Raw genomic sequence first — 27,213 nt, 5'->3', positions numbered from 1 at the left:
AATAAATAAATAAAATTTAAAAACAACAAAAAAACTGACCAAGCGCTCACATTCCTGACCGTTCTGCCAATAGGATATTAGCAATCCCTACACACCCATTACCACATATAGCTGCAGTCAAAGGTCTCCTTTTCTTTCTCAATCAGAACTCCTCTGTCCTCAGACAAAAGAAAATAAAGGAGACCACCACCTACAAGTTCAAAAGTACTGCTGTTAAATTTAGGAAACTGGGAGAATTCTTACAGCACTGTTTTTACACTGGGTTTTTTCACGACTGATCTTTGACTCTCTGTTTCCTTGCAATTTTGCTCATGTCACTTCCTATTACTGAAATTGGTATGCAAGTCACATACCTCCCCCCTTTAGAATAAATTCAGTTCCACTGCATATAAAGCACAGGGGAATACAGTTAAGGAAGAAGTCAATATTTACCAACAATTTCTTAAAACAGTCAAATGTTGCCGAGGAAAGCAAAAATCACATGTAACTAAGAATGGAGCTTGTTAAATACATACTTAAGAAATAATGTCCTTGCCTAAATCAATCCTTTTGCAATCAGATTGTTTTTCCTTATACACCTTCACTTCCAGAGAGAAAAACACTGCAAGATAAAAATAACCAGAGTAAAATGTCTAACAACATCTACTGAATGCCTTGTACATACTGAGCACTGAGCTAGACAATCTGCATGCATTATTCTTATTTAATCCCAGCAAATCCTGGTACGGAAGATATTAATCTCTAAAATAGGGAGGCATTATCAAGGATAAAATTAAATGTATACAATTAACTACTATCAGGAAAGTTTGGGAAAACACTGACTCACGGTCTTGAAACCCCAGTTTCCTCATCTATAAAATATGCATTTACATTTCCTGTTTAAACAGGCACTACTGTGTACAGTATCTGGCACATAATAGCCACCACTTACTAAGCACCAACTATCAGGGCCATTTGTAGGGCCATTCAGCTAAGCACCTAGTGGAAACCAGGAAGAATGACTCTGGATGGTGTGACAAGCCCTATGACCGGGCACCAGCTCATCTTATCACACGAACAGCACAGACTGTTTACATAGTCCCTAGTGCAATGAAAATTACTGCTTCCAGAAATCTGAAGAAACTCTCCAATGAATTTAGATTGTAACTTGGCTACCTTTGAAAGCTCGCTTCTATCCTTCTTTAGTCTGCTCATGGAGAAATGATTTACATATAATTCTGAAATTCACATAAAGGTAGAAAAGGTGGCATTAGCCAAGTTTCCTGGTGTGGCTCTTTTAACTAGATCTAAAAATCTAATTGGGCAGAGAAAGAATAGTCATGCAAGGAAAATTCTGTAAAGGGTGAGACAGCAGAACCTAAAGAAAACAATTTTTTAAAGTGAAACTAGAAACTAAAGAAAAACTTTCCAAGCAAGATTATCAACTTTAACTTTTAATTTAACCTGTCATCATTAAGTTGACAGGGGTATATTTTTCTTCCCTTGTCATAAAAGAAAATTCTATCATGGATATATAGTAGGTCAAACTATCTGATTACTAGAGTTGACGCATATACTGAACATGTAAACCTCAGAGGAAGCCGACTGGTTCTCTGCTCAATGCAACATTAATTCAGCAGATGTTAAACCCGCATAGTGTCTGGCATCCAACTCAGATGAAGTCCTTCTGGGGTGGTTAATAAGGTCTGGAAGGGACAATTTTACTTAAACTACTTGATATTTTCCTTTGAAAGAGAGAACACTTTTCTAATTTTCTCATTTGTTCCACTTTTAAAATCTGATTCTTTGAGTGTCCTGATCTTAAAAGTACTTTGGCAAAGAGTACGCTACAAATGCAAAGTATAAGCTACCTGAGGATAGGAATTACCTCTTATGCATCTCCGAGGCCTCAATGACCAAGCCAGCGTCCGACACACTTCTTGTCCCTCAATAAATGTTTGCTGAGCTGAATACATGGAATATCTTCAGACCAAGGAGTCAGTCTGGTCCAGCTGAACATAACTGCAATCTGGCTCTCTTGGGATTACACAAGTCATACAGATTGGTCCATAATATGAATGTGCGACATCAACAAGAGCCAGCACTCATCTAGCACTTACTGCCTGCCAAGATGACCCGATGCTGTCCTCGCACAAACCCTAGAAGGGAGGTACTCCAACCATCTCCATTAAAGCGGATCAGGAAGCCGAAGCGTGAGGGCTGGAAAACCCTCTCAAGGTCACAGTATTCACGGCGGTACTCCCAAGTCAACTGTATGTCTAGTCTCTACACGAGACAGGCAGCCAGGCTCCTCAGGCAAGATGACAAGACTGATCACGTACCAGGAAGACGGGAGCTTGCTGTGACCAGACTTCTCCCAGGAGTGTTCACAGGTTTGAATTCAGCCACACCTGCCCGCCACTTGAAACAACAACTAAGGGGCACACTTGTTAGACAGGTGGCAAGATGAGCTGAATGGAACTACAGAGCGGTGTTCTGACTCGCTGTAAGCCTGGGTTACGTCCACCAGACCAAACAGCCTTACTGGTAATATTCTCTCCACTATATACGGCTGAACAACACAGGCTTTTTTATACAGTCCACCCAAGTCCCTCCGCTTGCACGCACAACCTTGATACACTATAATTATTTGTTTATGCCTGTCTCTCTAACAAGAAATTCTTGGAAGTGAATGATTACGTCTTACTCCTAAACATATTCTCAGAGCCCAGCGGCAGGCTCGCTGATCACTGGTTGCGTGAAAGATGCACACTGACAGGGAACGGGAAGTGTAGCTGAAAATGGGACAGTGTGGAAATGTGTTCACATGTGTGACAACAGGAAGGAAGCCTTGAAAAGGTTCCACCTATTTACTTTTCCTTGGTACAAACCAACTGGCAGAAAGGAAAAGGGAATAAAAAATCAAAGTATAAAGACCACACGAAATAAGGAATTTCAATAGGTAATGAACAAATTACCTATCATTAAAGATTGTATACTCGCTAATCCAAAGCTTACAATGGGGAATTTCTCAAGAGGGTCGATACTGGAGGAGGGAAGGTGATGGTAGACAGATTTATCAAGCACCCTCAAACCAAAAATTTAATCTCCTCAACCTCTCCATAAAGTGCCTTTATTCCCATTTAATCTAAGAGGAAATAGGGTAAGTAACCTGACCAAAGTCAGAGGGCTAGTAAGTACTAGAGCTTCACTGCTTTTCTTTTTATCAAACCATGCTGTCTTCCCACATGAAACATCCTGTTGGGATGTCTTATATCATTTTTTAGGGTTTTTCTTTTTTAAGGTTGGGAGGAAGGGAGGAGGAAAAAGAAATATAAAACTCCCTCTTTGAGACACATCGTAACAAAGCTACAGTGTCAAGCCTAAGACCCCAATATGAGTTACTTATTCTAAGCACAAGGTCAGTTCAAAATGTGTTTACTTATGGACCCCAAAAGCTTTATTCAAAGCCCAGCATTTTGCTTATAAGGAAGAAATGGTCCCAGTAAGAGACGTGTAAACTGGATCACAGTGAACGTCTTTTCTCACAGTTCCCAGCTGAGGTCCTCTGTCCCCCCACCTCACGTGTACACTTGGAGAGCCCTGCCCGCAGTAACTGGCCTATCCTGATGAGCACTTGTGACCTGTGACGTGAGCATCTGTCTGCAGTCCTGCTCACCTCACCAAGCTGGAGGGTCCTGCAGGGCCAGAACTGCGTCTTTATCTTTCTAGACCCAGCCTAGGCCATGGCACCCACTGCATCAAAATTAATGAATTAACTTGCCAGTGTTCAGCCTAGTCTGGTGGCCAAATAAGAACCTGAGATATGACTTCTAGGTAAGGGCAATGTTTCAAAAAAAAAAAAAGAAAAGAAAACCAATGTGGTATTTTAACATTTTAAGTATTAACATTTTAAGAAATCAACATGAAGTTCTGAGGTGAACACAGAGATGGTCCTGAACCAGCCTTCAGTGTGTGATTCAATTTCCAACTGAGTCAAGATGTACTGAGCACGTGCTGTGTTCATGCACAATGCAGATAACAGTGGGCACTCCTATCTCCCTGTAAACAGGCCTCTGAGAACGAGTTCCACCCCAGAAAGGAGACGTTCAGACCAAAACATAAATCAGAAAGTTCGCCAAGCAGTGCTGGCGTGTGCTTGTGGGGGAAGCCTGCACAAAGCAAGAGTGACTCCCAACGGCTTCCACTCGCCTTTGTGTGGTGAAGACAGAGAGCTGTCATCAGGGGGAGGGGACCCTTCCCGAGCCCACCTCCCAAGCCAGTTTCTAAGGCACAGCCTTCCCACCAGAACAAAAAGGAAATGACAACACTTATGTTGGTGAATTAGCTGACTTAACTCAATCAAGTGTAATCTGTTGATGTGTTATGACCACTGAGTATGTACAAATTAAGACTTTTATTTGCAATTGTACAAAGGTTCTGAAGAGAAATCACCCTGTACATCTTAAGACCATCCCCCTGGAGGTGGCATGGTGGGGAGGTTAGACAGACAATGTTGCTTTATTACTAGTTTCTTCCAGGCCCCAGGCCAAGCTCACCTTGTTTAGGTCTTTCTGCCACCCATCCACCTCTTTCCACAGACCTCCTTCCCCTAACTCTGTCTGCAGACACCCAAATGCCTAGCTTACGTTTTTGAAAACATCTCCTTTTCAAAATCTAATGAATGACACTTTCAGGCCTTCTCTGATATTTCTGAATGTATCTTTCTGCATAGATATTCCAAAGTCTTGGAGTACTCATTCTACAATGATTCAGAAACATATCTACATACCCATCTGGCGAAAATTACTCATATATCACTGTATACAACCTGCTCAAATTTTTTAAAAAAAAGGAAAAAAAGAAACTGATGTAGTAAGAATCTACAGGAATAGACCCATGAAACTGAAAGCCAAACCCCTTCTCCCACCACGTGCCTTCACTTCCAAAGCAGTCTGTTGTGCAACAGTGGACTGCCTGGTCTTACCGTAAGGGATGGAGAATCGTCCCCTTCTCTAAATTTTACTCAGTGCCTTTCATAACTTGTCCAATGCTAAGTTGTGCAGGAACGCGAGAGGGTCCAGGTTAGTCTACCGCTGCAAACCAAGACCCTGGCAACATTCCATTCCTTTCTCTTTGTTGACTGAGAACTACTTTAATAGTGCTGCTGTAGCCAGTTAAAAAGTACTTACAGGAATGGACAGCTGTGAACAAGAAGTAGGAAACATGAAATATCTTCCAGGAATATTCACTTAGGAAAAATTGTTTTCAGCATGGAATGGAATGCAAAATTTGCATATATCATTCAAATAAAACACGACACCTTAAAGAAATGGCTACCTCTCTGGGGTGTGTCCTTGGGCTTCCCTTGTCCTTGGGCTTTCCTTGCTCAGTAAGGGGCAAGAGGGAATTAAGAACTGATCCAAGAAACAAAAGCTCCAGGCACAGTTTCTTTACCTGGGGGGGAGTGGTGGGAAGATGAAAATAGAGACACAGGCCAGAGGAAACAGCCTAGAAAAAGAAGAAAAAATTTAAGAAGGTAGGAAGTCTTCTCTGTAAAGATATCAAAAACTAACATTTGAGTACCTATGTAAAGTGCCTAACAACTCTATTAAGCACGTGTGTTCCAATTTTATAGATGAGAAAAGTCCACAATTAAATAATTTGTCCCCAGGACACAAACAGCTAGTAAATGATAAACTAATATGTGAAGAAAAGTCATCCATCTGCAAAGCCTTCACCTTGTCTATTTACCAGGCACGAGACCCTAGGCAGAACCCAGCCAGGTGGAGGAACAGATGTTCAGCCAGTTGAGGCTGTTATACATGATAAAAAGCAACAACACAAGAAGTTAACTGTGATAAGAGTGTGTGGGGGTAGGAGGTGGGGACAGAGATACGATTTTAAGAGAAAAAAATATTGAAATATAAGGTAGGTTGACACCTGCCTAAAATTACATTTGTGGCAATACTTCACACACTTGAGAAGTTTTTACAGATTGCCAGATACGACGGGCTGAAAAGTTCTCAATTCACAAGTTGAGCAAGTAAACCACAAAAATTAATATATGAATTGTATCAGAAATTAAAATAAACTACCTCTAAATATTATGTATGGTAGACAAGCTATATACAACACATTTTTTAAAATGTAGGTTTACAGAGTTTCACTGTTTCTAATAATTTTTTTTAATGTGTGTAGGTTAGGAAGAAAATCCTTAGTATATCATTTTTCTTCACCATAAAGAGAAAGAAAAACGTGTGCAGCAGATGAGAAGGATGCTGAAAGCCATCTATCTCTGGCAGGCAGAATGACGTTCCCCCACCCACTAGATGTCAATGTCCTAATCTCAGGAACCTGTGAGTATGTTAGGTCACAAAGCAAAAGGGAATTAAGGTTGCAGATGGAATTAAGATTGCAATCAGCTGACTTTAAGATAATAAGGTTATTCTGGATTATCTGGGTGGGCCCAATATCCGTAAAAGTGTAAGAGGGAAGCAGAAAAGGGAGGACCAGAGAGATGGCAGCATAAGAAGGACTTGGCTGAAGCCAAGGCATGTGGCAGCCTCTCAAGAAGCTTGAAAAGTCAAGCAAACAGTTTCTCCCCTTGAGCCTCCATAAAGGACACGGCCCTACCAACACCCTAATTTTAGCCTGTGGTATCCATTTCAGACTTCTGATCTCCAGAACTGTAGGATAATTAATTAGTGTTCTTTTAAGCCACCAAGCTTGTGGTTATTTCTTATGGCAGCAATAGGATACTAATACACTATCTGATCTGAAATCACCAAAACTTTTTCTGTAGCAACAGGTTTGGGAATAACACCTGAAAATAACAACGTTGGCTATACTGGAGAATAATAACTGATATAGATGTCTAGACTTCTACCTCTCGGCATGAAGGAGTAACAGGGACCATACCCTCCCACCTGAAACAACCAAACACTCAGACAAAATACATGAAATGATAGTTTTCAGATCCTAAATATCAGTCAACGAAGAAAACAATCTCTAAGAGATGGGAAACAAACAAGGCGAGCCCTACAATTGGCTCACTGCCTTGAGTTACTAGGCCACAGGGAGGGGAAACTGTGATAGAGTCTGGTGGACCCTCTGAGTTGATGAGACAGAGCTGAGAGTCCAAGGAAACCAAGGCAGTGAGAGTTCATAGGATGGAATATCATAAAGGAGAGAGCCGCACAGAGAACTACAGTGGGTCACCGTACTCAGCAAAGTACTGATCAGTACCTAAAGTGGGAAAGAACCACCCAAAAGGATTAGAAGGAACAGTGCTGGGCACTCACAGAACCAGTTACAGTGCCTGTTCCCACCAGTCAAGCTGGAAAAATCCACACATCATGGGCTTTGGGATAGAGGACTCAGGAAGGTCTTGCCTCAGCTGTGGAAAATAACTGATCCGAGCCTGAGCCCTGTTCCTGACCCACCTAACAAATCTTAAAAGCAAGACCCAAAAAAGATCAAACTGTTTCCAATTAACTAAACTGCATCTGAGAACAAAGCTCAAGAGTATTTTTCGGAAGCCAAAACAACAGCACCCAACAAAGTAAAATCTGAAATGTCTGGCATCCAATTAAAGATCATCAAGCACACAAAGAGGTAAGAAAACATGAACTACTATGAGAATAATCAATTGAAACCTACCTAGAATTGGCACAGATGTTAGAATCAGCTGACAAAACAATTTAAAAAGTATTATAAATGTGTTCCATGTGTTAAGTTAATAAGTAGAGAAATAAAAGATATAAAAAAGACTGAAATCACACTTTTAGAGATGAAAACTATTGATACAATGTATGAGATGAAAAATACACTGGATGGGATTAATGGCAGATGAGACACTGCAAAAGAAAAGACTGATGAACTTGAAGGCACAGCAATAACAACCAAAACAAAACACAATGAAAAATGCAAAAACTAAGTAGTACAGTGAGCTGTGGGAACAATTTCAAGCTGCCTAATACATGAATACCCAGAGTACCCAAATCGGGTTTGAGGAGAGGAGGATAGGAAAAACAGTCAAAGAAATAATAGCTGAAAATTTCCCAAACTTAATGAAAACTATAAATCCATAGATCAAGAAATTCAACAAACATGAAACATGAAAAAAAACTATACCAAGTGACATCAAATCAAATTGCTCAAAACAAGTGACAAAAAAGAAATCTTAAATTCATCAGAGATATATTACATACAGAGGAACAAAGATAAAGATGACATCAAATTTCTCGTGGGAAACAATGAAAGGAAGAAGAAAGTGAAGGTAGACACTTCACATATGAAATAAACATATCAACCTATAATTCTATACACAGCAAAAATATCTTTTGAAAATAAAAGCAAAATAAAGACATTTTCAGACATATAAAAGATGAAATAAATCATTATTAGCAGATACACACTTCAAGAAATGTTAAAGGAAATCTTTCAAGAAAATGATACCAGGTGGAAATATACAAAAGAATGAAAATCACTAGAAATGGTAACTATAAGTAATGATATAAACTAAATGTAAATATATATAAACATATACAAATAAATAAATATATATACATGTATATTCACACACATATGTATGCAAATCTCTTGGAAATCTTTTTAAAAGATCATTGACAGTTTAAACAAAAGGACGGTTTAAACAAAAATCATAACAATGTATTGTTAGAACTCAATAACAAAAAGATCCCTGGTAAATCCCCAAAGGCCTCAAAATCAAAGATCTCAGTTTCCACCTTAAAAAACTAGAAGTAATGAAGTAAGCAGAAGAAAGGAGATAATAAAAAATCTTAGCAGAAATAGAGAGACAGAGAGAGATTAATAGGGAGAAAAAAAAACCTGAAATCTGTTTGCCAGAAGAATATTAAAATTGATAAACCTTTAGCCAGATCAAGAAAAATTAGAAAAGACACAAGTTATAAATATCAGGAATGATAGAAGTGTCACTACTACAGATTGTACAAATATTCAAGAAATAGGAGAACACTATGTACAACTTTTTCAATAAATCTAATGATTTAAATGAAGTAGACAAATTCTTTGAAAGATTTTAATTACCAAAGCCCACTCAGAAAAAGACAGATAACCTAAACAGCCCTGTATCTTAAAAGCTGAGATTATAACTAAAAAAAAAAAAAAAAAAAAACCCACAAAGAAATTCCAGGCCCAGATGGTTTCAATTGTAATTCTTTGATTGGTAACCACATATTATGGAGAAAATAACACCAATTCCATGCTGACTCTTTCAAAAAACTAAAAAGGAAAAAATACCTCTCAACTATTTCTATGAGGCCAGTATTTCTCTAATACCAAAAGCAAAGACATTACAAGAAAACAGAATACTATCTCTCATGACTACAGTTATAAAAATTCTATTATAAAGAAAACAGTGACAGATTTGGCCAATACATTTTTAAATAATAATAATAAATAGAAAAGTAAAACATAAAAGTGCAAATGGAAACTTGGAAAAATATGAAATCTTTAATTAAGTGTTCATTTAAGTCAAAAAGAAAAATTCAAACACCAACAGAAAGATTGACAAAGATGTGATCAAACAACACAAAAGAAATACAAATAGCCAGCAAATGTGTAAAACAGTTCAGTCTTAGCAGCAATTCTTTTTTTTTTTTAATGTGCCAGGCACTGTGCTAAGGGCTTGACACCCACGACCTTGGTAAATCTCTGCAATAACTCCATGACAGAGGTGCTATTATTACCCCTACTCTATGGATAGTGAACCTGAGACAGACAGTGGTTAATGCTACTTACCTACAGACACATCGCCAGAAAGCAGGAGATGGCCAGAGCCCAAACCCACACTCTGAATCACTATTTCTACTTCTCAACTTCCTACCTCTTGTGGACGTCTCTCTCATTAACTTAGATAACTCACGGGGTGAGTTTGGTATGTTCTTCCTACCCCATCTCCTTGCCATGCACAGTGGAATGGTGGTTCCCAGAATTCCCTCCTTGTTGATGCACACTTTGATTTAGGTCCATAAATAGAACACTGCCTTGCGTCACCCAGAATTTCTCGAGGTTATGTGATCTTAGTACCCCAGCTGGAGCTCTAACCCTCCTCTCTCTGAACTTGAGATACATCTTACACTTAACTGCATCACTCAACCTGGTATGAAACCATGCCTAAGAAACACTAGCAATTTTTAAAAATCAATTAAACAAAGGGATGTCTTTTATTGCCAAGTGGGCAAGGACTTAAAAGAAGGATAACAGCCAACGTGGGAAAGCGGGCACCCTCATACAGTATTGTTGAAATACATGAATTGATAGTTTTCTTCAAAGGCAATTTTGGCAGTATCTATTTTTTAAATGGGGAGTAGCAGGGAGAAAAATGGGGGAGAAGGAAGAGAGATGATGACTGATGTTGGTTCTTTCTACCTGATAGATTACAGAAATTTTTCTCAATTTACTCATCCATATTTTATAATGTTTCATTTTTACAACCAACATGAATTTTTTGTGTGAAATTAAGTTTTCTCAAACTGACCTCTAAGTTGTATGCACAAGAAGAATTATTATATACTACACTGTCTCATTTTATTGGAGATTAAAATCCTTTATTATACTCTCACAAACAAGCAACTCCCAGCAGTACTGACAGCCACAGAGGAATTGTAGCCAAGAACAAAGAGATTTAGGACAAGAAGGAAGAAGGACTGTGGCCCCGCACAACATTAATGTGAGGATTAAAAGAGGTAAGGCATGCAAAGCAATCAGCACAGTGCTTGACACAAAGAAAGAACTTGATAAACATTAGCAATCATCATCAAGTAATTCTAGGCATTACCAATTATAGGCAATAACTGCTTACATAATATATTCCTGAAATGGTACAATATCAAACTTGTATAAATATTATCATTTCATAAATAGTTTTTCTCCATTCTGGTTCATCTTTATGACCATCTTTATGGTTTACTGCTTCTCCTACCAAGACAGAATTCAATGTGTTGAACTCCTTAAAATGCTAGGTCCAGGAAGAATAAGACCCAGTCCTTAACCTTCAGAAGCTCAAGATCCTATACAAGTATAAATAAACCCAGATGCAGCTGGGAAGAAACTGACAATATTCAGAAATTATTTTCTATTTACAAGAATCTCTAGGATTCCAATAAAATTAGATCTAATTGCCAGCCTGCTCCCTTCTTACTTTCCTCTCTTGTCAACACTATTCTCAGTAACCTATTTTTGAGTCCAGCCATAACCCAAGAGAAGCCCCCAGTACAGCGAGGTAAACTTCTAAATATGAAATAACTCCCTTACCTGTGAAACATAACTACTGCTGAACTAGCCCCGAAAAGAGACATTACCTCTTGATAGTGCTAACCACTACTCTATTATCCATTTGCAAATCAAGAAGCAATACTTCACATGAGCCCATATCACAAATTCATGGAAGCAGTTTTTAAAAGTGATACAGTTAGAAAAGCACACCGCCCTCTCTTAGACACTGCTTAGACACCAAGTAAAACTTGAGAATGACAAATTTGAACCTTATTTCAAAGCTCTTTATAAGTACAGTTAAGTCTTAGAAAGCAACTTTGTACCAGAAACAATTCCCTAGGAAAATCTTCTGCTTCCAATTTACTCATTCCCCTCCAAATAAAATCTAAGTAGGGCCTGTGCCATACCATGAATGCAAACGCTAATTAATCTGTACCAGTAGAGTTGGCTTAGGCTATTTCTCAAATTTACTGCTGAGATAGGTTTTTATTAGCACATGTTTTGATTCAAATGTATACTATAACTACATAGGAAAAAAAATAGTTCTTAAGAACCAAAGTTAGACTGTCACATTTTATAATCAAAACTGATTAAGAAAATAGTCACAAACTGTTAGAACTTAAGAGGCTTAAAATACATTTCATTTTATAGGCAAGTAATCTAAGGAACTACCTTAAGCTTGCAGAATTTGTTGTTTCAAAAGCAGACCATGTTTCTTTTATCAAAAACTAGTTCACAACCCTTAGTCATACAATGCAGGTGTGATTTACAATAGCATCAAAAAAGAACAAAACATCTAGGAATAAATCTAATAACCAAGGAGGTGAAAGACTTGTACACTGAAAGCTACAAAACACTGCTGAAATAAAATGAATAGGACACACATAAGTGGAAAGACATCCCATGTTCATGGATTGCAAGATGTAATATTGTTAAGATATCAATATGACCCAAGACAATCTACAGGTTCAATGCAAAACCTATCAAAACCACAATAGCATTTTTTGCATAAATAGAAAAATCCATCCTAAAATCCATATGGACCCTGAGAAAACCATAATTCAAAAAGAGTCATGTACCACTATGTTCACTGCAGCTCTATTTACAATAGCCAGGACATGGAAGCAACCTAAGTGTCCATCAACAGATGAATGGATAAAGAAGATGTGGCACATATACACAATGGAATATTACTCAGCCATAAAAAGAAACAAAATGGAGTTATTTGTAGTGAGATGGATGGACCTAGAGTCTGTCATACAGAGTGAAGTAAGTCAGAAAGAGAAAAACAAATACCGTATGCTAACACATATATATGGAAACAAACAAACAAAAAAAGGTCATGAAGAACCTAGGGGCAAGACAGGAATAAAGACACAGACCTACTAGAGAATGGACTTGAGGATACAGGGAGGGGGAAGGGTAAGCTGGGACGAAGTGAGAGAGTGGCATGGACATATATACACTACCAAATGTAAAATAGATAGATAGTGGGAAGCAGCCACATAGCACAGGGAGATCAGCTCAGTGCTCTGTGACCACCTATAGGGGTGGGATAGGGAGGGTGGGAGGGAGATGCAAGAGGGAGGAGATATGGCGATATAGGTATATGTATAGCTGATTCACTTTGTTATAAAGCAGAAACTAACACACCATTGTAAAGCAATTATACTCCAATAAAGAGGTTAAAAAAAAAATCCATATGGAATATCAAGGGAACCCAATAGCCAATCCTGAAAGAAAAGAACAAAGGTTGAGGTCTCACACTTCCTGATTTCAAAACAAATAACAAAGCTAGAGTAATCAAAACAGTGTAGTACTAGTGTAAAGAGAGATTAATAGACCAATGGAATAGAATAGACAGCCCAGAAATAAACTCCCATGTACATCGTCACATGATCTTTATACAAGGGTTCCAAGACAACTGAATGGGGAAAGGACAGTCTCTTCAACATATGGTGCTGGGAAAACTGGACATCCACGTGCAAAAGAATGAATTTGGACCCTTATCTTACATCATATACAAAAAGTAACTCACAATGAATATCAAAATGTAAGACCCCAAACTGTAAAACTCCTAGAAGAAAATACTACAGGGAAAGGCTTCATGACATTGGATTTGGCAATGTTTTCTTGGATATGACATTAAGAGCACAGGCAACAAAAGCAAAAATAGACAAACAGACTACATGAGACTTAAAAACTTCTGTGAATCAAAGAATACAATCCTAAAAGGCAACCTACAAAATGGGAGAAAACACTTGCAAATCATTTATCTGATAAGGGGTTAATATCCAGAATATATAAAGAACTACTACAACTCAACAACAAAAATAACCCAGTTAAAAAATGGGCAAAGAACTTGAATAAATATTTCTCCAAAAAAGATATACAAATGGCCAACAAGCATAAGAGAAGATGCTCGGGACTTCCCTGGTGGCGCAGTGGTTGGGAGTCTGCCTGCCAATGCAGGGGACATGGGTTCAAGCCCTGGTCCAGGAGGATCCCACATGCTGTGGAGCAACTAAACCCATGCGCTGCAACTACTGAGCCTGTGCTCTAGGGCCCATGAGCCACAACTACTGAGCCCGTGTGCCACAACTACTGAAGCCCACACGCCTAGAACCCATGCTCTGCAACAAGAGAAGCCACTGCAATGAGAAGCCCACGCACTGCAAGGAAGAGTAGCCCCTGCTTGCCGCAACTAGAGAAAGCCCTCGCGCAGCAATGAAGACCCAACACAGCCAAAAATAATTAAATAAAATAAATAAGTCTAAAAGAAAAAAAGAAAAGATGCTCAATATCACTAATTATTACTGAAATGCAAATCAAAACCACAATGAGATATCACCTCACGTATATTAGGATGGCCACTATTAAAAAAAAAAAAAGAAAGCAATAACAAGTGTTGGCGAGGATGTGAAGAAACTAAATCTTTGTGCACTGTTGGTGGAACTGTAAAATGGTGCAGCTGCAATGGAAAACAGTATGGCAGTTGCTCAACAAATTAAAAATAGAACTACTATATGATCTAGCAATCCCACTTCTGGGTATATACCTAAAAGAATTAAGAGCAAGATCTCAAAGAGACATTTGCCCACCCATGTTCACAGCAGTATTATCCTCAATAGCCAAGAAGTGGAAGCAACCCAAATGTCCATTGGTGGATAAATGGATAAACAAAATGGGAAAATGATATATATGTGTATATATATGTATCATTATATAAATATATATATCATTTTATAAATATATATCATTATATAAATATATATTATATATATTTTTTATAAATATATATATCATATATATAATTATATATATGTGACATATATATACACAACAGATTATTCAGCCTTAAAAAGGAAAGATGTTCCATCACATGCTACGACATGATGAACTTTGAGGACGATATGCTAAGTGAACTAAGCCAGTCACAAAAAGTTAAATCCTGCATGATTCCACTGATATAACGTATCTAAAGGAATCAAATTCACAAAAAACAGAAAGTAGAATAGTGGCTTCCAGAGGCTGGGTGGAAGAGAAAAATGGGGAGTTGCTGTTTAATGGGTAGAGAGTATCAGTTTTGCAAGATGAAGAAGTTCTTGAGACCCATTGCCCAACAATGTGAATATACTTGACATTACTGAACTATACACTTAAAAATGGTTAAGATGCAGGGACTTCCTGGCTGTCCAGTGGTTAAGACTCCACGCTCCCAATGCAGGGGGCATGGGTTCGATCCCTGGTTGGGGAACTAGGATCCCACATGCCACGCAGCCAAAAAAAAAGGCTAAGATGGTAAATTTTATGTGTTTTGTTTTTTACCGCAATTATATATAGAAATAAATAAATAAATAAAATGGGTCTGACGCTCTATCATGACAGACCATGTCAAGGATCTTCTTAGACCTCAGACATTTTTCAGACCTTTGCCCTAAGTGCTATATTCAACAAAATGAATCAAGAGTTATAGTTTTCTAAAAATCTTTCTAAAGCAATCACAAAGGAATGAAAGAAAAACTGATCTACTACGGATGATAATGACCACCTAATCCAAAAACACCTTCATAAGAATGAACAAAACACCAGAAATGAACATCTGGAGCTCCTAGACTTCTCACAGAAGTCTGAAAGAGATTTCACCACTGTCAAAAGCTGATGCCACTAAAAGCCTTTGGATATCTCCATTTCCTCTGAATACAGGGCCAGTTTCTGAGACTATTCCAAATGTCTAGACTAACTTGTCACACCAATCTAGAACTAAGAAGTACATGAATTCACAGAATGCAGTGTAATTTTAACCTAAGCAATATACCAGGTACCTAAATCATCAAGAACTAAGAGTCGAGTTAGTGGCTTCTAATACCAAATACCTGGATCCAAATACGTAATACCAAATTCCATGGATCATCCATTCATGAGTTTCCTTGGTTTCCTTTTAAGAACGTACATGATCCAGATGGCCTGTGATCATTTTAATGGTTAAGAAGTTAATAGAAAGTGATATAGACGTTTACGGTTGTTTAAAACAAAAAAAAATTCACCTCACTTGAACACTTAACACATTGGTTTTGCATGAACTGGCAGGACTGTTCTTTATCCAGCTGGTACACAACAGAATCTACTACCTTAAGTACTCATTCAGGATTAAACAGCTTGACTCTAGGGAGAGACGGCTTGCAAGGGAATCCTAGCTCAACTACCCACCAGCTCTGTTACCTTGGGAATATAACTTAATTTCTCTGTGCTTGCTTCATGATCTATAAATTGGGGTTTTATGAGGACTTGAAATATTAAAATCTAAAAGTAACAAAAGTGATGGTTTAGATAAGTATATGTTACTCATTTTAGTTACAAGAGAAAGCAACATGTAGGGAAGAAAAAAGTAGTGTCACCCTATGTCTTACTGTAGCAGAATTGCTAATACCTGCATCCAAGTTCAGAGTTTTACCTGTACTCTGGACTCTCAATCCAGGTTTCAGATATGAGAAGGGGAGGATAAGGTCATTCTAGGTAACGCTCTGTTTAAAACTGAATGCCTGAGGGAAGAGATATGGGAACATATGTATATGTATAACTGATTCACTTTGTTATACAGCAGAAACTAACACACCATTGTAAAGCAATTACACTCCAATAAAGATGTTAAAAAAAAAACTGAATGCCTGTTATGTATCAATACATATTGCAGATGTTGATAGATGTTCTGCCCCATAGAAATTCCAGTTTGGGTGAAGAATGACACCCATAAAACAATTTAAGGAGCTAAACAAGGCAGTATATGATTAAGTGTCAAAATGAATGACAGCTGAGTAACAAAGACAGTGCAAATTCAGAGAGGGGACTGCAGGACTTTAGAGAAGTGGAGAGAGTTGGGAAGTGAGGGCCTAGGGCAGTGCCCCAGGCAGGAGGCCAGAGGCGGTGGGAGAGCTGCCCAAGAAAGTTAACAGACACTGATGCCACTCGGTAAACGGTCAAAATCGAGACCAACGTGGCAGAGAGAATAATCATGGCATTAATAAAAACTGGGAAACCAGAGGTAGCGCCAGAGAATTCTGCTCTGGACATGTGCAGCGTGTGGTGGTGGCCAGATGTGCATGAGAAGGAAGACAGCCAATGGGGACAACAGGGCAGGATGATAACCAAGAAGTACAAAGTCACAGAAACGAAGGAAGAAAAGTTCCAAGAAGCAGCTATCAACAGTGCCTGATGCTGCTTACAGCAGATAAGGAAAAATTCAGCCAGAGAAAAAAGGCCTCTCAGTCTGACAAGGCCAATCAGAAAGCTCAAGCTACATGCAGATGAAGGAGAATTTCTGAAAGATCAAGCACCAACAATGATTTCATTTTCCCCCAAGAGTAGTTTTGCTTATTACTACTCTGGATGATAACAAATTAGATGATTTCACACCTACTCCCAAAAGCTGATTTTTTTGGCAGGTGTCTATGGGGATGGCTGCAGGGATTACAAAGAGGAGCAAAACTGTCCTTAGCAAGAGGAAGAGAGAACACACTTTTTCCAACTAGAGGATTCCAATGATCCAGGCAGTAGCAAACAGCTTTTCGTAAAAGCAAGCAACGAAAGTTCTTTAGTGAAGCACTATGAATGAATATTCTACTTACTAGGCCCTAAATTAAAAAGTAATCACTCTACCCCCATGCAAGGATTAAAACATTTCACTCTTAAGACAATCACTCTTAAAAAACATTTTTACATTAGGAAGTAATAATTTGATTAGAAGAAAGTAAATACCGCTCCTGATCAATTCTACCATCCTAAGACAAAAAAAACCTAATCAAATTAGGTTTTTATCTCTTTTCTTCTGGCCTTTATTCCTAAGCACTCTGTTCATATGCTTTGGAGAGAGAACACTTTTGTACCCTCCTTCTGCACTTCTGTCACAAATACAGCTTTAATTTGTGCACAAAACTAAAGTATCTGGTAGACAAATTTAAAAGTCATAAGAAAGACTGTCAAACTTCGCCTTGCCATAAATCGCCAATTAATGATAAAACATGCGACACAAATATAAATTGTCACAGACTAAAACAATCACATTCCTGAGAATTTATCCAACTTTCTATTTACTAGATACATAAAATGTAGCTCTTCATTTATAATAAATTAAAAGACAACCATGCCCTCCAAAAACACATTTCACAATGAAACTATATTATACATGATATATGATGCTTTTTTTTTAAAAGCTCTTATTTGCTTGTAATAATGAATGGGCTGATTTACAAATAAAAATACCACTAAAAGTTATACATTTAAGATGTACACACATATTTTCACTATATATATTTTAATATATTTTCACTACACACACACACACCCCTGTTTTAACTCTTCTTAATATCTAGATCTTCGCTTCAAGAAAAATCTTGACACCAATCCAGAATAAGTAAGTTAGTTGTAGTAATTACAGTAACTTCTACCTCTGGCAACTCTTTCAGAGGTCCTTACAAACTGTAGAGCAGAGTCAAAACATCTTCAAAGGTCCCTTTTCTCTGGGCTAGTGAAACACACCCCCATAGATCAGTGAAGACAGATGTTAAGATATAGGAGTGTTAAGACATACAGGATGCTAAGACAAAGAATGGCTCACGCTTCTGACTTAAAATTAACAACATCTAGTCCAAACATGAAAAACTGCATTAGCTATTTCTGCTGCTTTCCTTCCAAAGACAATGAGTTTTATTTTGTTTTGAAGATTTTCTAGTGAGATTCTGCTGCAACAGAAATATACTAAAACACAAAATGCCCAGAGAAACATCATTAAAATTGCAGGTAAATCTTAACTTTGAAAAATTATGATGGTTTATACTGCCAAAATAAACACAAAAAGTCCTCAGGATGTAAATGGACAAAGTGAACTCAGCTACCTTCAGAAATCTGCCCAGATTTTCTGGAAAAAAACCCAACAGCATCCTTTGGGGGGTGAATGGTGCCGAATTTGCGGTATCACATTCATGTAAGAAAATCAATCTCACTTCTACTCAAACAAAAACTACTAGAATCTGATCAGCAAGGAGGCTGAAAGCACTGGCCATTTTTGGAGCTACCTTCATGGAATATTTGATTAGAGCCAGATCCATTTATGATGGGCAGAGTCCTGTGTTCTATATTAGTATAATTACCATCAATACCTTGAATAGCTAATTTCTCCATCCAAATTGTTCATCCAGACAAAACATGGGCCACAAAAGGTGTCTGATTCTGCCAGGACCTCTGGCTGATTCGACCACATCTTTTCATCCTTGTACACCCTGGCAGGTATTCTCCTCCCCTAACGCTTACATTTATGGGTATTAGAAGAGGTGTACTAAAACTTATAAACTATACAAAAGGGAAATCAGCAAATATAACCTAGGCTGACATTTCTCAAACAAGGGATCTGTTTACTTAACTATACACCGAGAATTAGCACATAAAATGGCTGTTGGGAAAATAAGCAGCAGGATGACAATACAAACTTAATGTTTTACTAGACTCAATCATTTTATTTCCCTGTGCTAATGACCCATGAATATAATCACTCACTCAAACAAATGTTAAATGCCTACTGTGTGCCTGGCACTGTGCAAGGTAAGCAAAGGCAGAGAAAAAGCAGGACACAATACCTGCCAAGTACTACTTTAAACTCAAGGAGACATTAACTTATTGTACTATTTCAGACTTACTGGACACCAACTACATGCCAGGCTGTGCTGGGCACCATGGCCACACAAGAACCAACTGCAGATCTGTAACCAAAGATTAACTATGACAACCCCAGGTCTGACTAGTCCTAAAGCAGCAATATTTTATTCAGGAAATAATCTTGCCTCTGTCAATTAATCCTTTCTACAGATGGCAATTCTCTGAATAATTTCCACCTATGTTAACCCAGACTAAGGTTGCTTAGAGTTAAGTGAGAGAATGTACTGTTTTGAGCCAAAAAATAAACAGTAAACTGAAACACATTGCACTTTAACATTAATTTGGTTTGCTTTGCTGTTGCCCTCAGTAACAATAAAAAGCAAGTGACTTTAGTCGTAAAGTAGAAAGAACATCAACCCTAAAGTCATTGTGGCAAGAAATTATTTTCTTTCAGTGGCAGTTTAGTGTGAAACAGAAGCTAAACTAACAAGTTTTGCTTAGCTTTTTAGAAACCATTCACTTTTAGTGATTTCTTCATGAAGGCTCTGCGGTCACTCATTTCCCCAGGCTCAAAAACACGTAGTAATGACAAAATTACAGATCTGGTCTTCTAGGTTACAAAATGATTTTTAACCCTGTAAAAGTACCGGTGTTACAGTCATACAATACTAACGAGAGTTTTAAAAATAGGGGTCAGCCCTTAACTGTAAATTATAGATAAAGGTTTGCAAACTAGAAACTTGACATTGGTTTTTAAAGTCTTTCACATTAAAGACAATGACACCCAATTAGGTATCTTAAAACAGGTAAAAAATATAAACAGACTTTCAACAGCTTAATAGAGAGCTAAGCAGAATTGTGCTACAGAAAGACAGAATTGTTAGCTAAACAATCATCAATACTGCAAAGCGATACTGAAAAGGGAAGCTGAAAAAACAAGATTCCTCCCCCCAAAATGTTTGAACAAATGCAAAGTAAAATTCGGTAAGCTGCCTTGAAGCCTCTCCACCAGTCTCGCTATTTTTACATTTTAAAGTGAGCTCTGTTCGCACGCCGCTATTAAAACCGCAACCAAAAAAAAAGTGTCCTCAAATTTGCCTACTAACAGCAATCAAGTCTAAAAATATGCCCCTCCTACCTAGTGAGCCAAGTGGCAATAATATATGAGAACTCAGGAAGTTTTGAAATGGCAGTGACAGGAGACAAGAGGGAAGACGAGGGGAAGGAATCACGGAGAACAAGAGCAACTCCGTGCGGCCAACGCCGCGAGTTGGCATCCGAACCGCAAGTTCCCGGCTCGGGACGGGACTCGACCGAGCAACTTCGCGCCGGACCGAGCCCCGCGCTCGGCCGCCCTCCGAGCCCAGAGCCGCAGCCCTTCCTCCCCGGTCGCAGCCCGGCAGCGGCCTCCGCGAGGGCGCGGTGACAGCCGCGGGGCCGGGCCCGGGAGATGCCGGCCGGCTGACACCCACCTTCCTTCTCGGCCCGCGCCGCGGCCACAACGAGGGTCATCACCAGGTGCAGCGCTCCCAGGAAGCCGGCGGCCGCGCTCCGCGGGCCCCCGCCGCGGCTGGCCGCGGGCTCCAGACCGGCCCCGGGGGACGTGGAGGCGGCGGCGGCTCCTGCTGCTCCTCCTCCGGCCCGCTTCCCCATCCCTGCCGGCCGCGGGCCGCCGCGCTCGAGATCCGGCGCGGTCCTTCTCGGCTAGTCGGCGGCGGCGGCGCGGGAGCCGTGGTCCGGGCTCTGGCCGCGGCGCCGGGGGCGAGAGCGGTTCCGGGCCCAGGGCTCGGGCTCCGGGCGTGGGTCTGGGTCCGTGCGTGCGTGTGAGCGAGAGTGTCACTCACGGCCTCGGCCTCGGCATCGCTTACGGAGAGTCGAAGCGGAGAGGCCGCGGGTCAAGCACAGCAGGCGGCCATACTGGAAACGGGCACGGGCCGCGGGCTCTGGGCGCTGGCCTGCGAGGGGCGGGGCGCAGCCCTGGGCACCGCCCCCGCCGTGTCGTCACCTGGGCGGCCCGTTCGTCTGTCTGCCCGCCCCGGGGTCCGTGGGTCGGAACTCCTCGTCCCGCCCTCGGAGGCCCACGGCTTCAGTGGCCAGGCGGGACGAGGGCAGCACACCCCGAACCCGTCACCGCTGGCCCGCCGGGGAGGAGGAGGAGGGAAGCAGGCCAGGGCCCAGCCGCCAGGACTTATGATGGCGGCTCAGGCTTCGCGGAGGCAGTGACGGCGATCACGTGAGGACCGGGAGGCCTGGCCGCGCAGCCGCCCTAGTACGGGGGCGGGGCCGGGGAGGGGCTGCGGGGGGCTGGGGCAGGCTGGGACGCTGCTGTGAGCAGGGGACGAACCCCTGCATCCCTGGTACTGCAATGCGAGAGCCTTCTAGAGGACTGATTGCGCGTCCAGACCTCGAGGCCCAGCGCGGAAAATCCATTCCAGTGACTCCTCCTGGCCGCACCTCCGCCTCTCAGCCGCTTCGAGAATACCCACGGCCTGATTGAGTTCCTGGTGGCGCTGCCTTGGGGACGCGGACCTGCTCTATTCATCTTTGTAGCCTTCAAGACACAAAACCCAGGAACGCTTAATGGAATCCTCCTGCCCTTGGATTGTGCCCACTTTGCTGCGGGAAAGCCCTTTGGGGTGTGTGTGTGTGTGTGTGTGTGTGTGTGTGTGTGTGTAAAGCAGCAGTGTCCCTGGAGGCAGAGGGCAGACTGTTCTTCGGAACAGCCTCCAATGTTCATGCTGGCTTTCTCCGTCTTGGAATAATTCTTAAGACATTTTATTCACATATTTCCTTCAAGGCTCAACACAAATGCGGTCTCTTTTAGTCTCCTTCAGGAAGCCACCTCATGCCTCTTAGATGCCCTTTTCATCTTAGGTCAAGGTTCTTCGTGGGCGTGGCTGTTCGCTACAAACTCCCTCTTTAATCAATTAGTAACTTCCCCTAATTCCTAATTTAGTAACTATCTTAGTAACTTCCCCTAACTACAGAGCCGTTTGCTTATGCTTAGGAGGATTTGTTGAGTGAATCCTCGTATGAAGGCCAAGTCCACCCCTAATAGGTCTTGGAACAAACTACATGGGAAAATAAAATTTCAGGAAGACTTACAAAAGAAACTCAAAGTGCTAGCCTATGCAGTAGTCTTCTTTGTCAAGCAAGCACTTTATATTTTAATAGCCTTACCCTGATTTTTGAAGAGCACTTTTACTTTTCTGAATATTAGAGTCAGAATTTAATCGAATTTTGTTCTCGATATAATTAAATAGGAATAATTAGTATTATCTCTAAGTTGGCTTTTCCATGTTTGTATCTGGAAGGCTTTTAACTCACCTAAGAAATCAAGCCCAAGGATAAGTAACTGAGTGCCTTAGCTGGGTCAAAACTTACCTTCAATGTGCGGCACAAGGACTCAACAGCCCTTCACCGACTACCAGGTTCAGGGCAGACAAGCCTCTTCAACCATGAAATGCTCAGGTTCTCTTACACAGGAATCGACCACATCCTCTGATTAGCCTGAGGCTCAAGAGCCCCATGGGAACTAAGCATATGGCTATAATTGGAGCTTAGACATATACAGACCTGTTTGAGCGGAGGCTGATTTCCCATGAAGCTAATGAAACTTAAGCTTTAGGGCCCCTCTCGCACAAGTTTCTTCCAAGGCCCTGCATCTAATTGTGTGTTTATAAGCTTGTATTCTTGTTCTTTAAGCCCCCCACCCCCAATAGCTGTGTAAGCATTTAGGGCCCACCATACCTGTACCCCCCCTGTGCCTGATGGATGTTGGGAGTCACAAGGGTGATGATGGAAGTTGGTTCCCAGGAAAGGGCAAAGAGACTGCTGGGAGAATAATAATAAAAGAAGAACTTACTGGACAGCTTGGTAAACTGTGTTGGAGAGCACCTGGAGTTGAACTGCCATCACCCCATCATCCCCTCTCCCCCAACAGCCATGTGCCTTGGGAAGGAGAGAACTACGTTAAAACTGAAGGAACTGGGAATTCCCTGGCAGTCCAGTGGTTAAGACTCCGAGCTTCCACTGCCGGGGCCCGGGTTCGATCCCTGGTCAGGGAATTAAGATTTCGCGAGCTGCACGGTGCGGCCAAAAAAAAGAAGAAAGAAAAAGCGAAGGAATTATCACCAAGGACCCTTCTGAAGTTCCAATTAGCAGCAGACACCCCTCTAATCCCCTTTGGGGAATTAGAGAGACCTGGGCATTTGGCAGGCTATTTCACTGGCAGAATCAGCGAAAAGCGGCTAAACCTGTGCTTCTCACAGGGTCGTCCCCAGACCAGCAGCGTCAGCATCACCTGGGAACTTATCAGACATGCACATTAGCAGACCACATCCCGGCCATGTGGAATCAGAAACTCTGGGTTGAGGTCCTGCAGTCTGTCTTTTAACAAGCCATTGGGTGATTCTGATACATGCTCAAGTTTAAAGACTATTGCACTAAGTTGGAACATGCCAGAACTACAAACAGTTGGGACTCCTCACCTTCTAGTCAACTTTGTTCTCTACCCAGATTAGTAAACTATCGGAAGCAGAGTTAAAACGGACTCAGGTGAACTTGGGCTTAAATCCCAGCCCAGCCTTTATTAGCTACATGATGCTAAGCAAACTACTCAACTATTCTGGCCTCAGTTTCCTTATCTGTATAATGATATCTAATAAATTGGGGGAAATTAAAACACCATATGAGGCACAGTGAAAGTTGCAATGATCATTGATTTATACTCCCACTTCATTCCACAAAATATCTGAGGAGGCTTACAAGAATACTTTCATTGCAATAAAAATAGATATGAATTAAAATTTGGGACCTGGAGGGGAAAATACTGTTGGAGTCCCCAGGGCTCCATCTCACTGGCTCACTGGTTGACTGCACATGGGCTCCTGGTATTTGACACCATCTATACTCTTTTTCAAGTCCCAACTTTATGTCGCCAGCCAGACCTCACTGTCCCTGTTGCTGCATCTATTTGACATCTTAAACTCACATGAACTCCTAATCTGCTCCCCAAACCGTTTCCACCCACAGCTTTTCCTGTCTCCAGGGCAACTCCAACAATCAGTTGCTGTTTCTCATCACCTCCATGGTATACTCTGGGATGAGCCCCATCATCTTCTGCCTGGATTTCTGCAAGAACTTCCTAACAGGTTTCTCTGTGCCCAACTGTAAAAGGAAAATTTTCCACTTACAGCCCTTGCCTAGGTGATATCAAAATGGGATGCTATGTTATACCGCAACTGGTTCAAACCAACTGAAGCTGATAAAGGACTGTGAACTTTGAGTGACCCCTAGGCCAGACCCTTATTAGACCTAACTGAAGACTTGTTTCTGCCCAGTGAACAAAGTTCCCTGTTTGATCCAGCACTGTTCTCTCCTATGAGCGTGCTGGTTTTCAATCTTAGATTAGCATCACTCCCATGAACCCCCCTTTCCTCTTTCTAGCACTTAAAAAACCCTGACTTTTCCCAATTCATGAATTAGTAAACTTTTTCACTGATGTGTTTCCTTGCCTGACAAGTATATAAACTCAGCTTTGATTTTATTTTTTTAAGTTCTGGTGGTATTTGCTTTCTTTTTTGACATAAATTTACATGTTTATAGTCTATTGTCCACACAGCAGCAGAATGACCATTTAAAACATAAGATACCTCGCGTCCCTCCTGCAGTGGCTCCCATCTCAGGGTAAAAACCAAAGGTCTTCTGCTGGCCCACGTGGCTCTACACAATCTGGCCCCCCATGAACTTTGACTTCCATTTCTACTGCACTCCCCTGGGGTCAGTTAATTTCAGCTGAACTCGCCTCCATTGTGTTCCTCAAACATACCAGGGATGCTTCTTCTCCAGGGCCTATGTCCCAGCTCTTCCCTCTGTCTGAAGTGCTTTCTCCTTCCCCAGTTCCCTGCTTGGCTCACTTTCTCACCTCCTTTCAGTCTTAGCTCTGTCATCACCTTCTTAGCGAAGCATACTCTGATCACCATTGTTAATACTGCAGTTAATAATATATCCAACCCCAAGTCCCAATCCTCCTCACCCTGTGCTCATTTTTTCTTTTTCCATAAAATTTATCACTTTCTATAATACTATTTACTTATTAATTATGTGTTGTCTTGATCTGTCTTTCACCTCCATCTGTTTTGTTCACTGATGTATCCCAAGCTTCTGGAATATATTAGGCTCTCAGTAACACTTATGGAATGACTGATGTATGGATGAATGAATGAATAATACCAAAAGATAAAGATCGGTAAGACATAGTCCTTTCCCTCAAGGGAACTTAAAGTCTTAGTGGATAAGATAGATAGGTACAAAATGTAATAGGAGGGAGTGAACCAAAGGAGAGATGAGGAGGAGAATTAAATGAAGGCAACTCTGGGTCCTACCAATATCTTTATTTATCCAGCCTTTGCAACTTCTTCTACTGTTTTTTCTTTGTTTTCAGTTCTCTTTCATCTAGTTCAGAGTATAAATAAAGCCCACAGCAATAATAAGAAGAAATGTAGCATACTGACAATCTTCTTTAATATACAGAGTAATCTGCTCATTTTGTCTGCTGCGTGCCTTATTCCTTGGTAGGTTTTCCATGGCATTATTCTTAAAAAGAAAAAAAATTAGTTCATGAAGCCCCAGGTTTAAGTCTGTTCAATTATTAGGTAAATTGCTGTAGCCTAGGGTAAGGGAAATAAACCCCAGAAAGGTTCATGCTGCAGGATAAGGATAGTAGCTTGGGAGATGGTGGGTTGAGCCCACTATTTATGTGGATTTCATCCTATTGGAAGCTCTTTACTCAGATATTCCAAGAAAACTAGATGCCTTTGCAATTTCCAAATTTACTTGAACTAAGACCTCATCGATGACTGTAACTGCTACCACATTTACACCTCTACGAATATGCATTTTGCATTAAATGCTAGAATTAACTATGGTTTTGTTCAACATTTTCCTTCCAAGCTGACTGACACATTTTACAAGCCTATATTAGTCTTTCTAGCATTCTCAAAAAACATTTCCATGGCAAACAGCCTAGTTGGAAATAAACCAAAATTTCAGCCTGCCGTTTCAAAGTCTCAACAGACTCCAGTACCTAACTGTTAATCCTATAACTTTTTGAGCTGTTTCATGTGGTTTGGTGGTCTTTCCATTCAAAGGAGGAAAATAATATTCTTGAGGACAGAGGGTACCTCCAGTATTTTCCCTGTTCCTCTCACCTCCTGTACCATTGTCCTCTCTCATACTCAATAAGAACTTTGATATGGAATTTTAGGCTGCCCTGACTTTCTGAACTTTCCTAAACACCATTATTAAAGAAACCCACTTCAGTAATCATTCACCTGTACTTAAGATATCATGGTCGGGTGTTAATTAGCAGCCTTGGAAAGCCACTGGGAGGCGGAGTAATGACATTGAACAATGTATTGACAGACTTTGGTGTTCCTACCTCTCCCTATTATTTAACCTAACTGTAAAGATTTCAGGAATATTCAGTTAAGATGAGGACCAATATATTTAACATGCTCAGATGGAGACCAGAAATGATGAAAAACAAAATTAAAACATTAATGTATGACAGTAAAATAATAACATTAGCTGAGATGAAGATGCAGAAGGAGAGACACAATTCTCTCTGCCAAGTCTAGTGTGAGTTCCCTAAATGGGGAATCAAGAATTGGCCATTATGTATGGAGCTGGTAGTGGCGGTCTGAGAGCAGATATCATAGCTGTAACACACACACACACAGACACACACACAGACACACACACACACAGACACACACACCTAAGCAGTGTTTTCCATAAAGTGAATTCTACCTTTTCTAAACA

At 40.6% G+C, this 27,213-nt stretch overlaps 1 protein-coding gene across 7 annotated transcripts in view; it reads right to left on the bottom strand.

Annotated features, from left to right (window-relative positions):
* Positions 1-21,588, bottom strand: part of TMEM131 (transmembrane protein 131) — a 190,893-nt gene extending 169,305 nt beyond the window's left edge. For 2 of the 7 annotated variants that reach the window (XM_057557969.1, XM_057557971.1), the window contains exon 1: positions 20,862-21,588. In XM_057557969.1, the coding sequence (XP_057413952.1) occupies positions 20,862-21,042 (181 nt within the window). In that variant the 5' untranslated portion in view covers positions 21,043-21,588. Of the gene's footprint in view, positions 1-9,765; positions 9,897-20,861 lie in introns of those variants that run through there. The other 5 variants (XM_057557972.1, XM_057557970.1, XM_057557973.1 and 2 more) reach the window with 4 other exon arrangements.
* Positions 21,589-27,213: the final 5,625 nt, after the last annotated feature.

Source organism: Balaenoptera acutorostrata, chromosome 12 (genome assembly GCF_949987535.1).
Source record: "Balaenoptera acutorostrata chromosome 12, mBalAcu1.1, whole genome shotgun sequence".
NCBI lineage: Eukaryota > Metazoa > Chordata > Mammalia > Artiodactyla > Balaenopteridae > Balaenoptera > Balaenoptera acutorostrata.
Note: the sequence above shows the minus strand (reverse complement) of the source record. Positions and strands in the feature narration are given on the sequence as shown.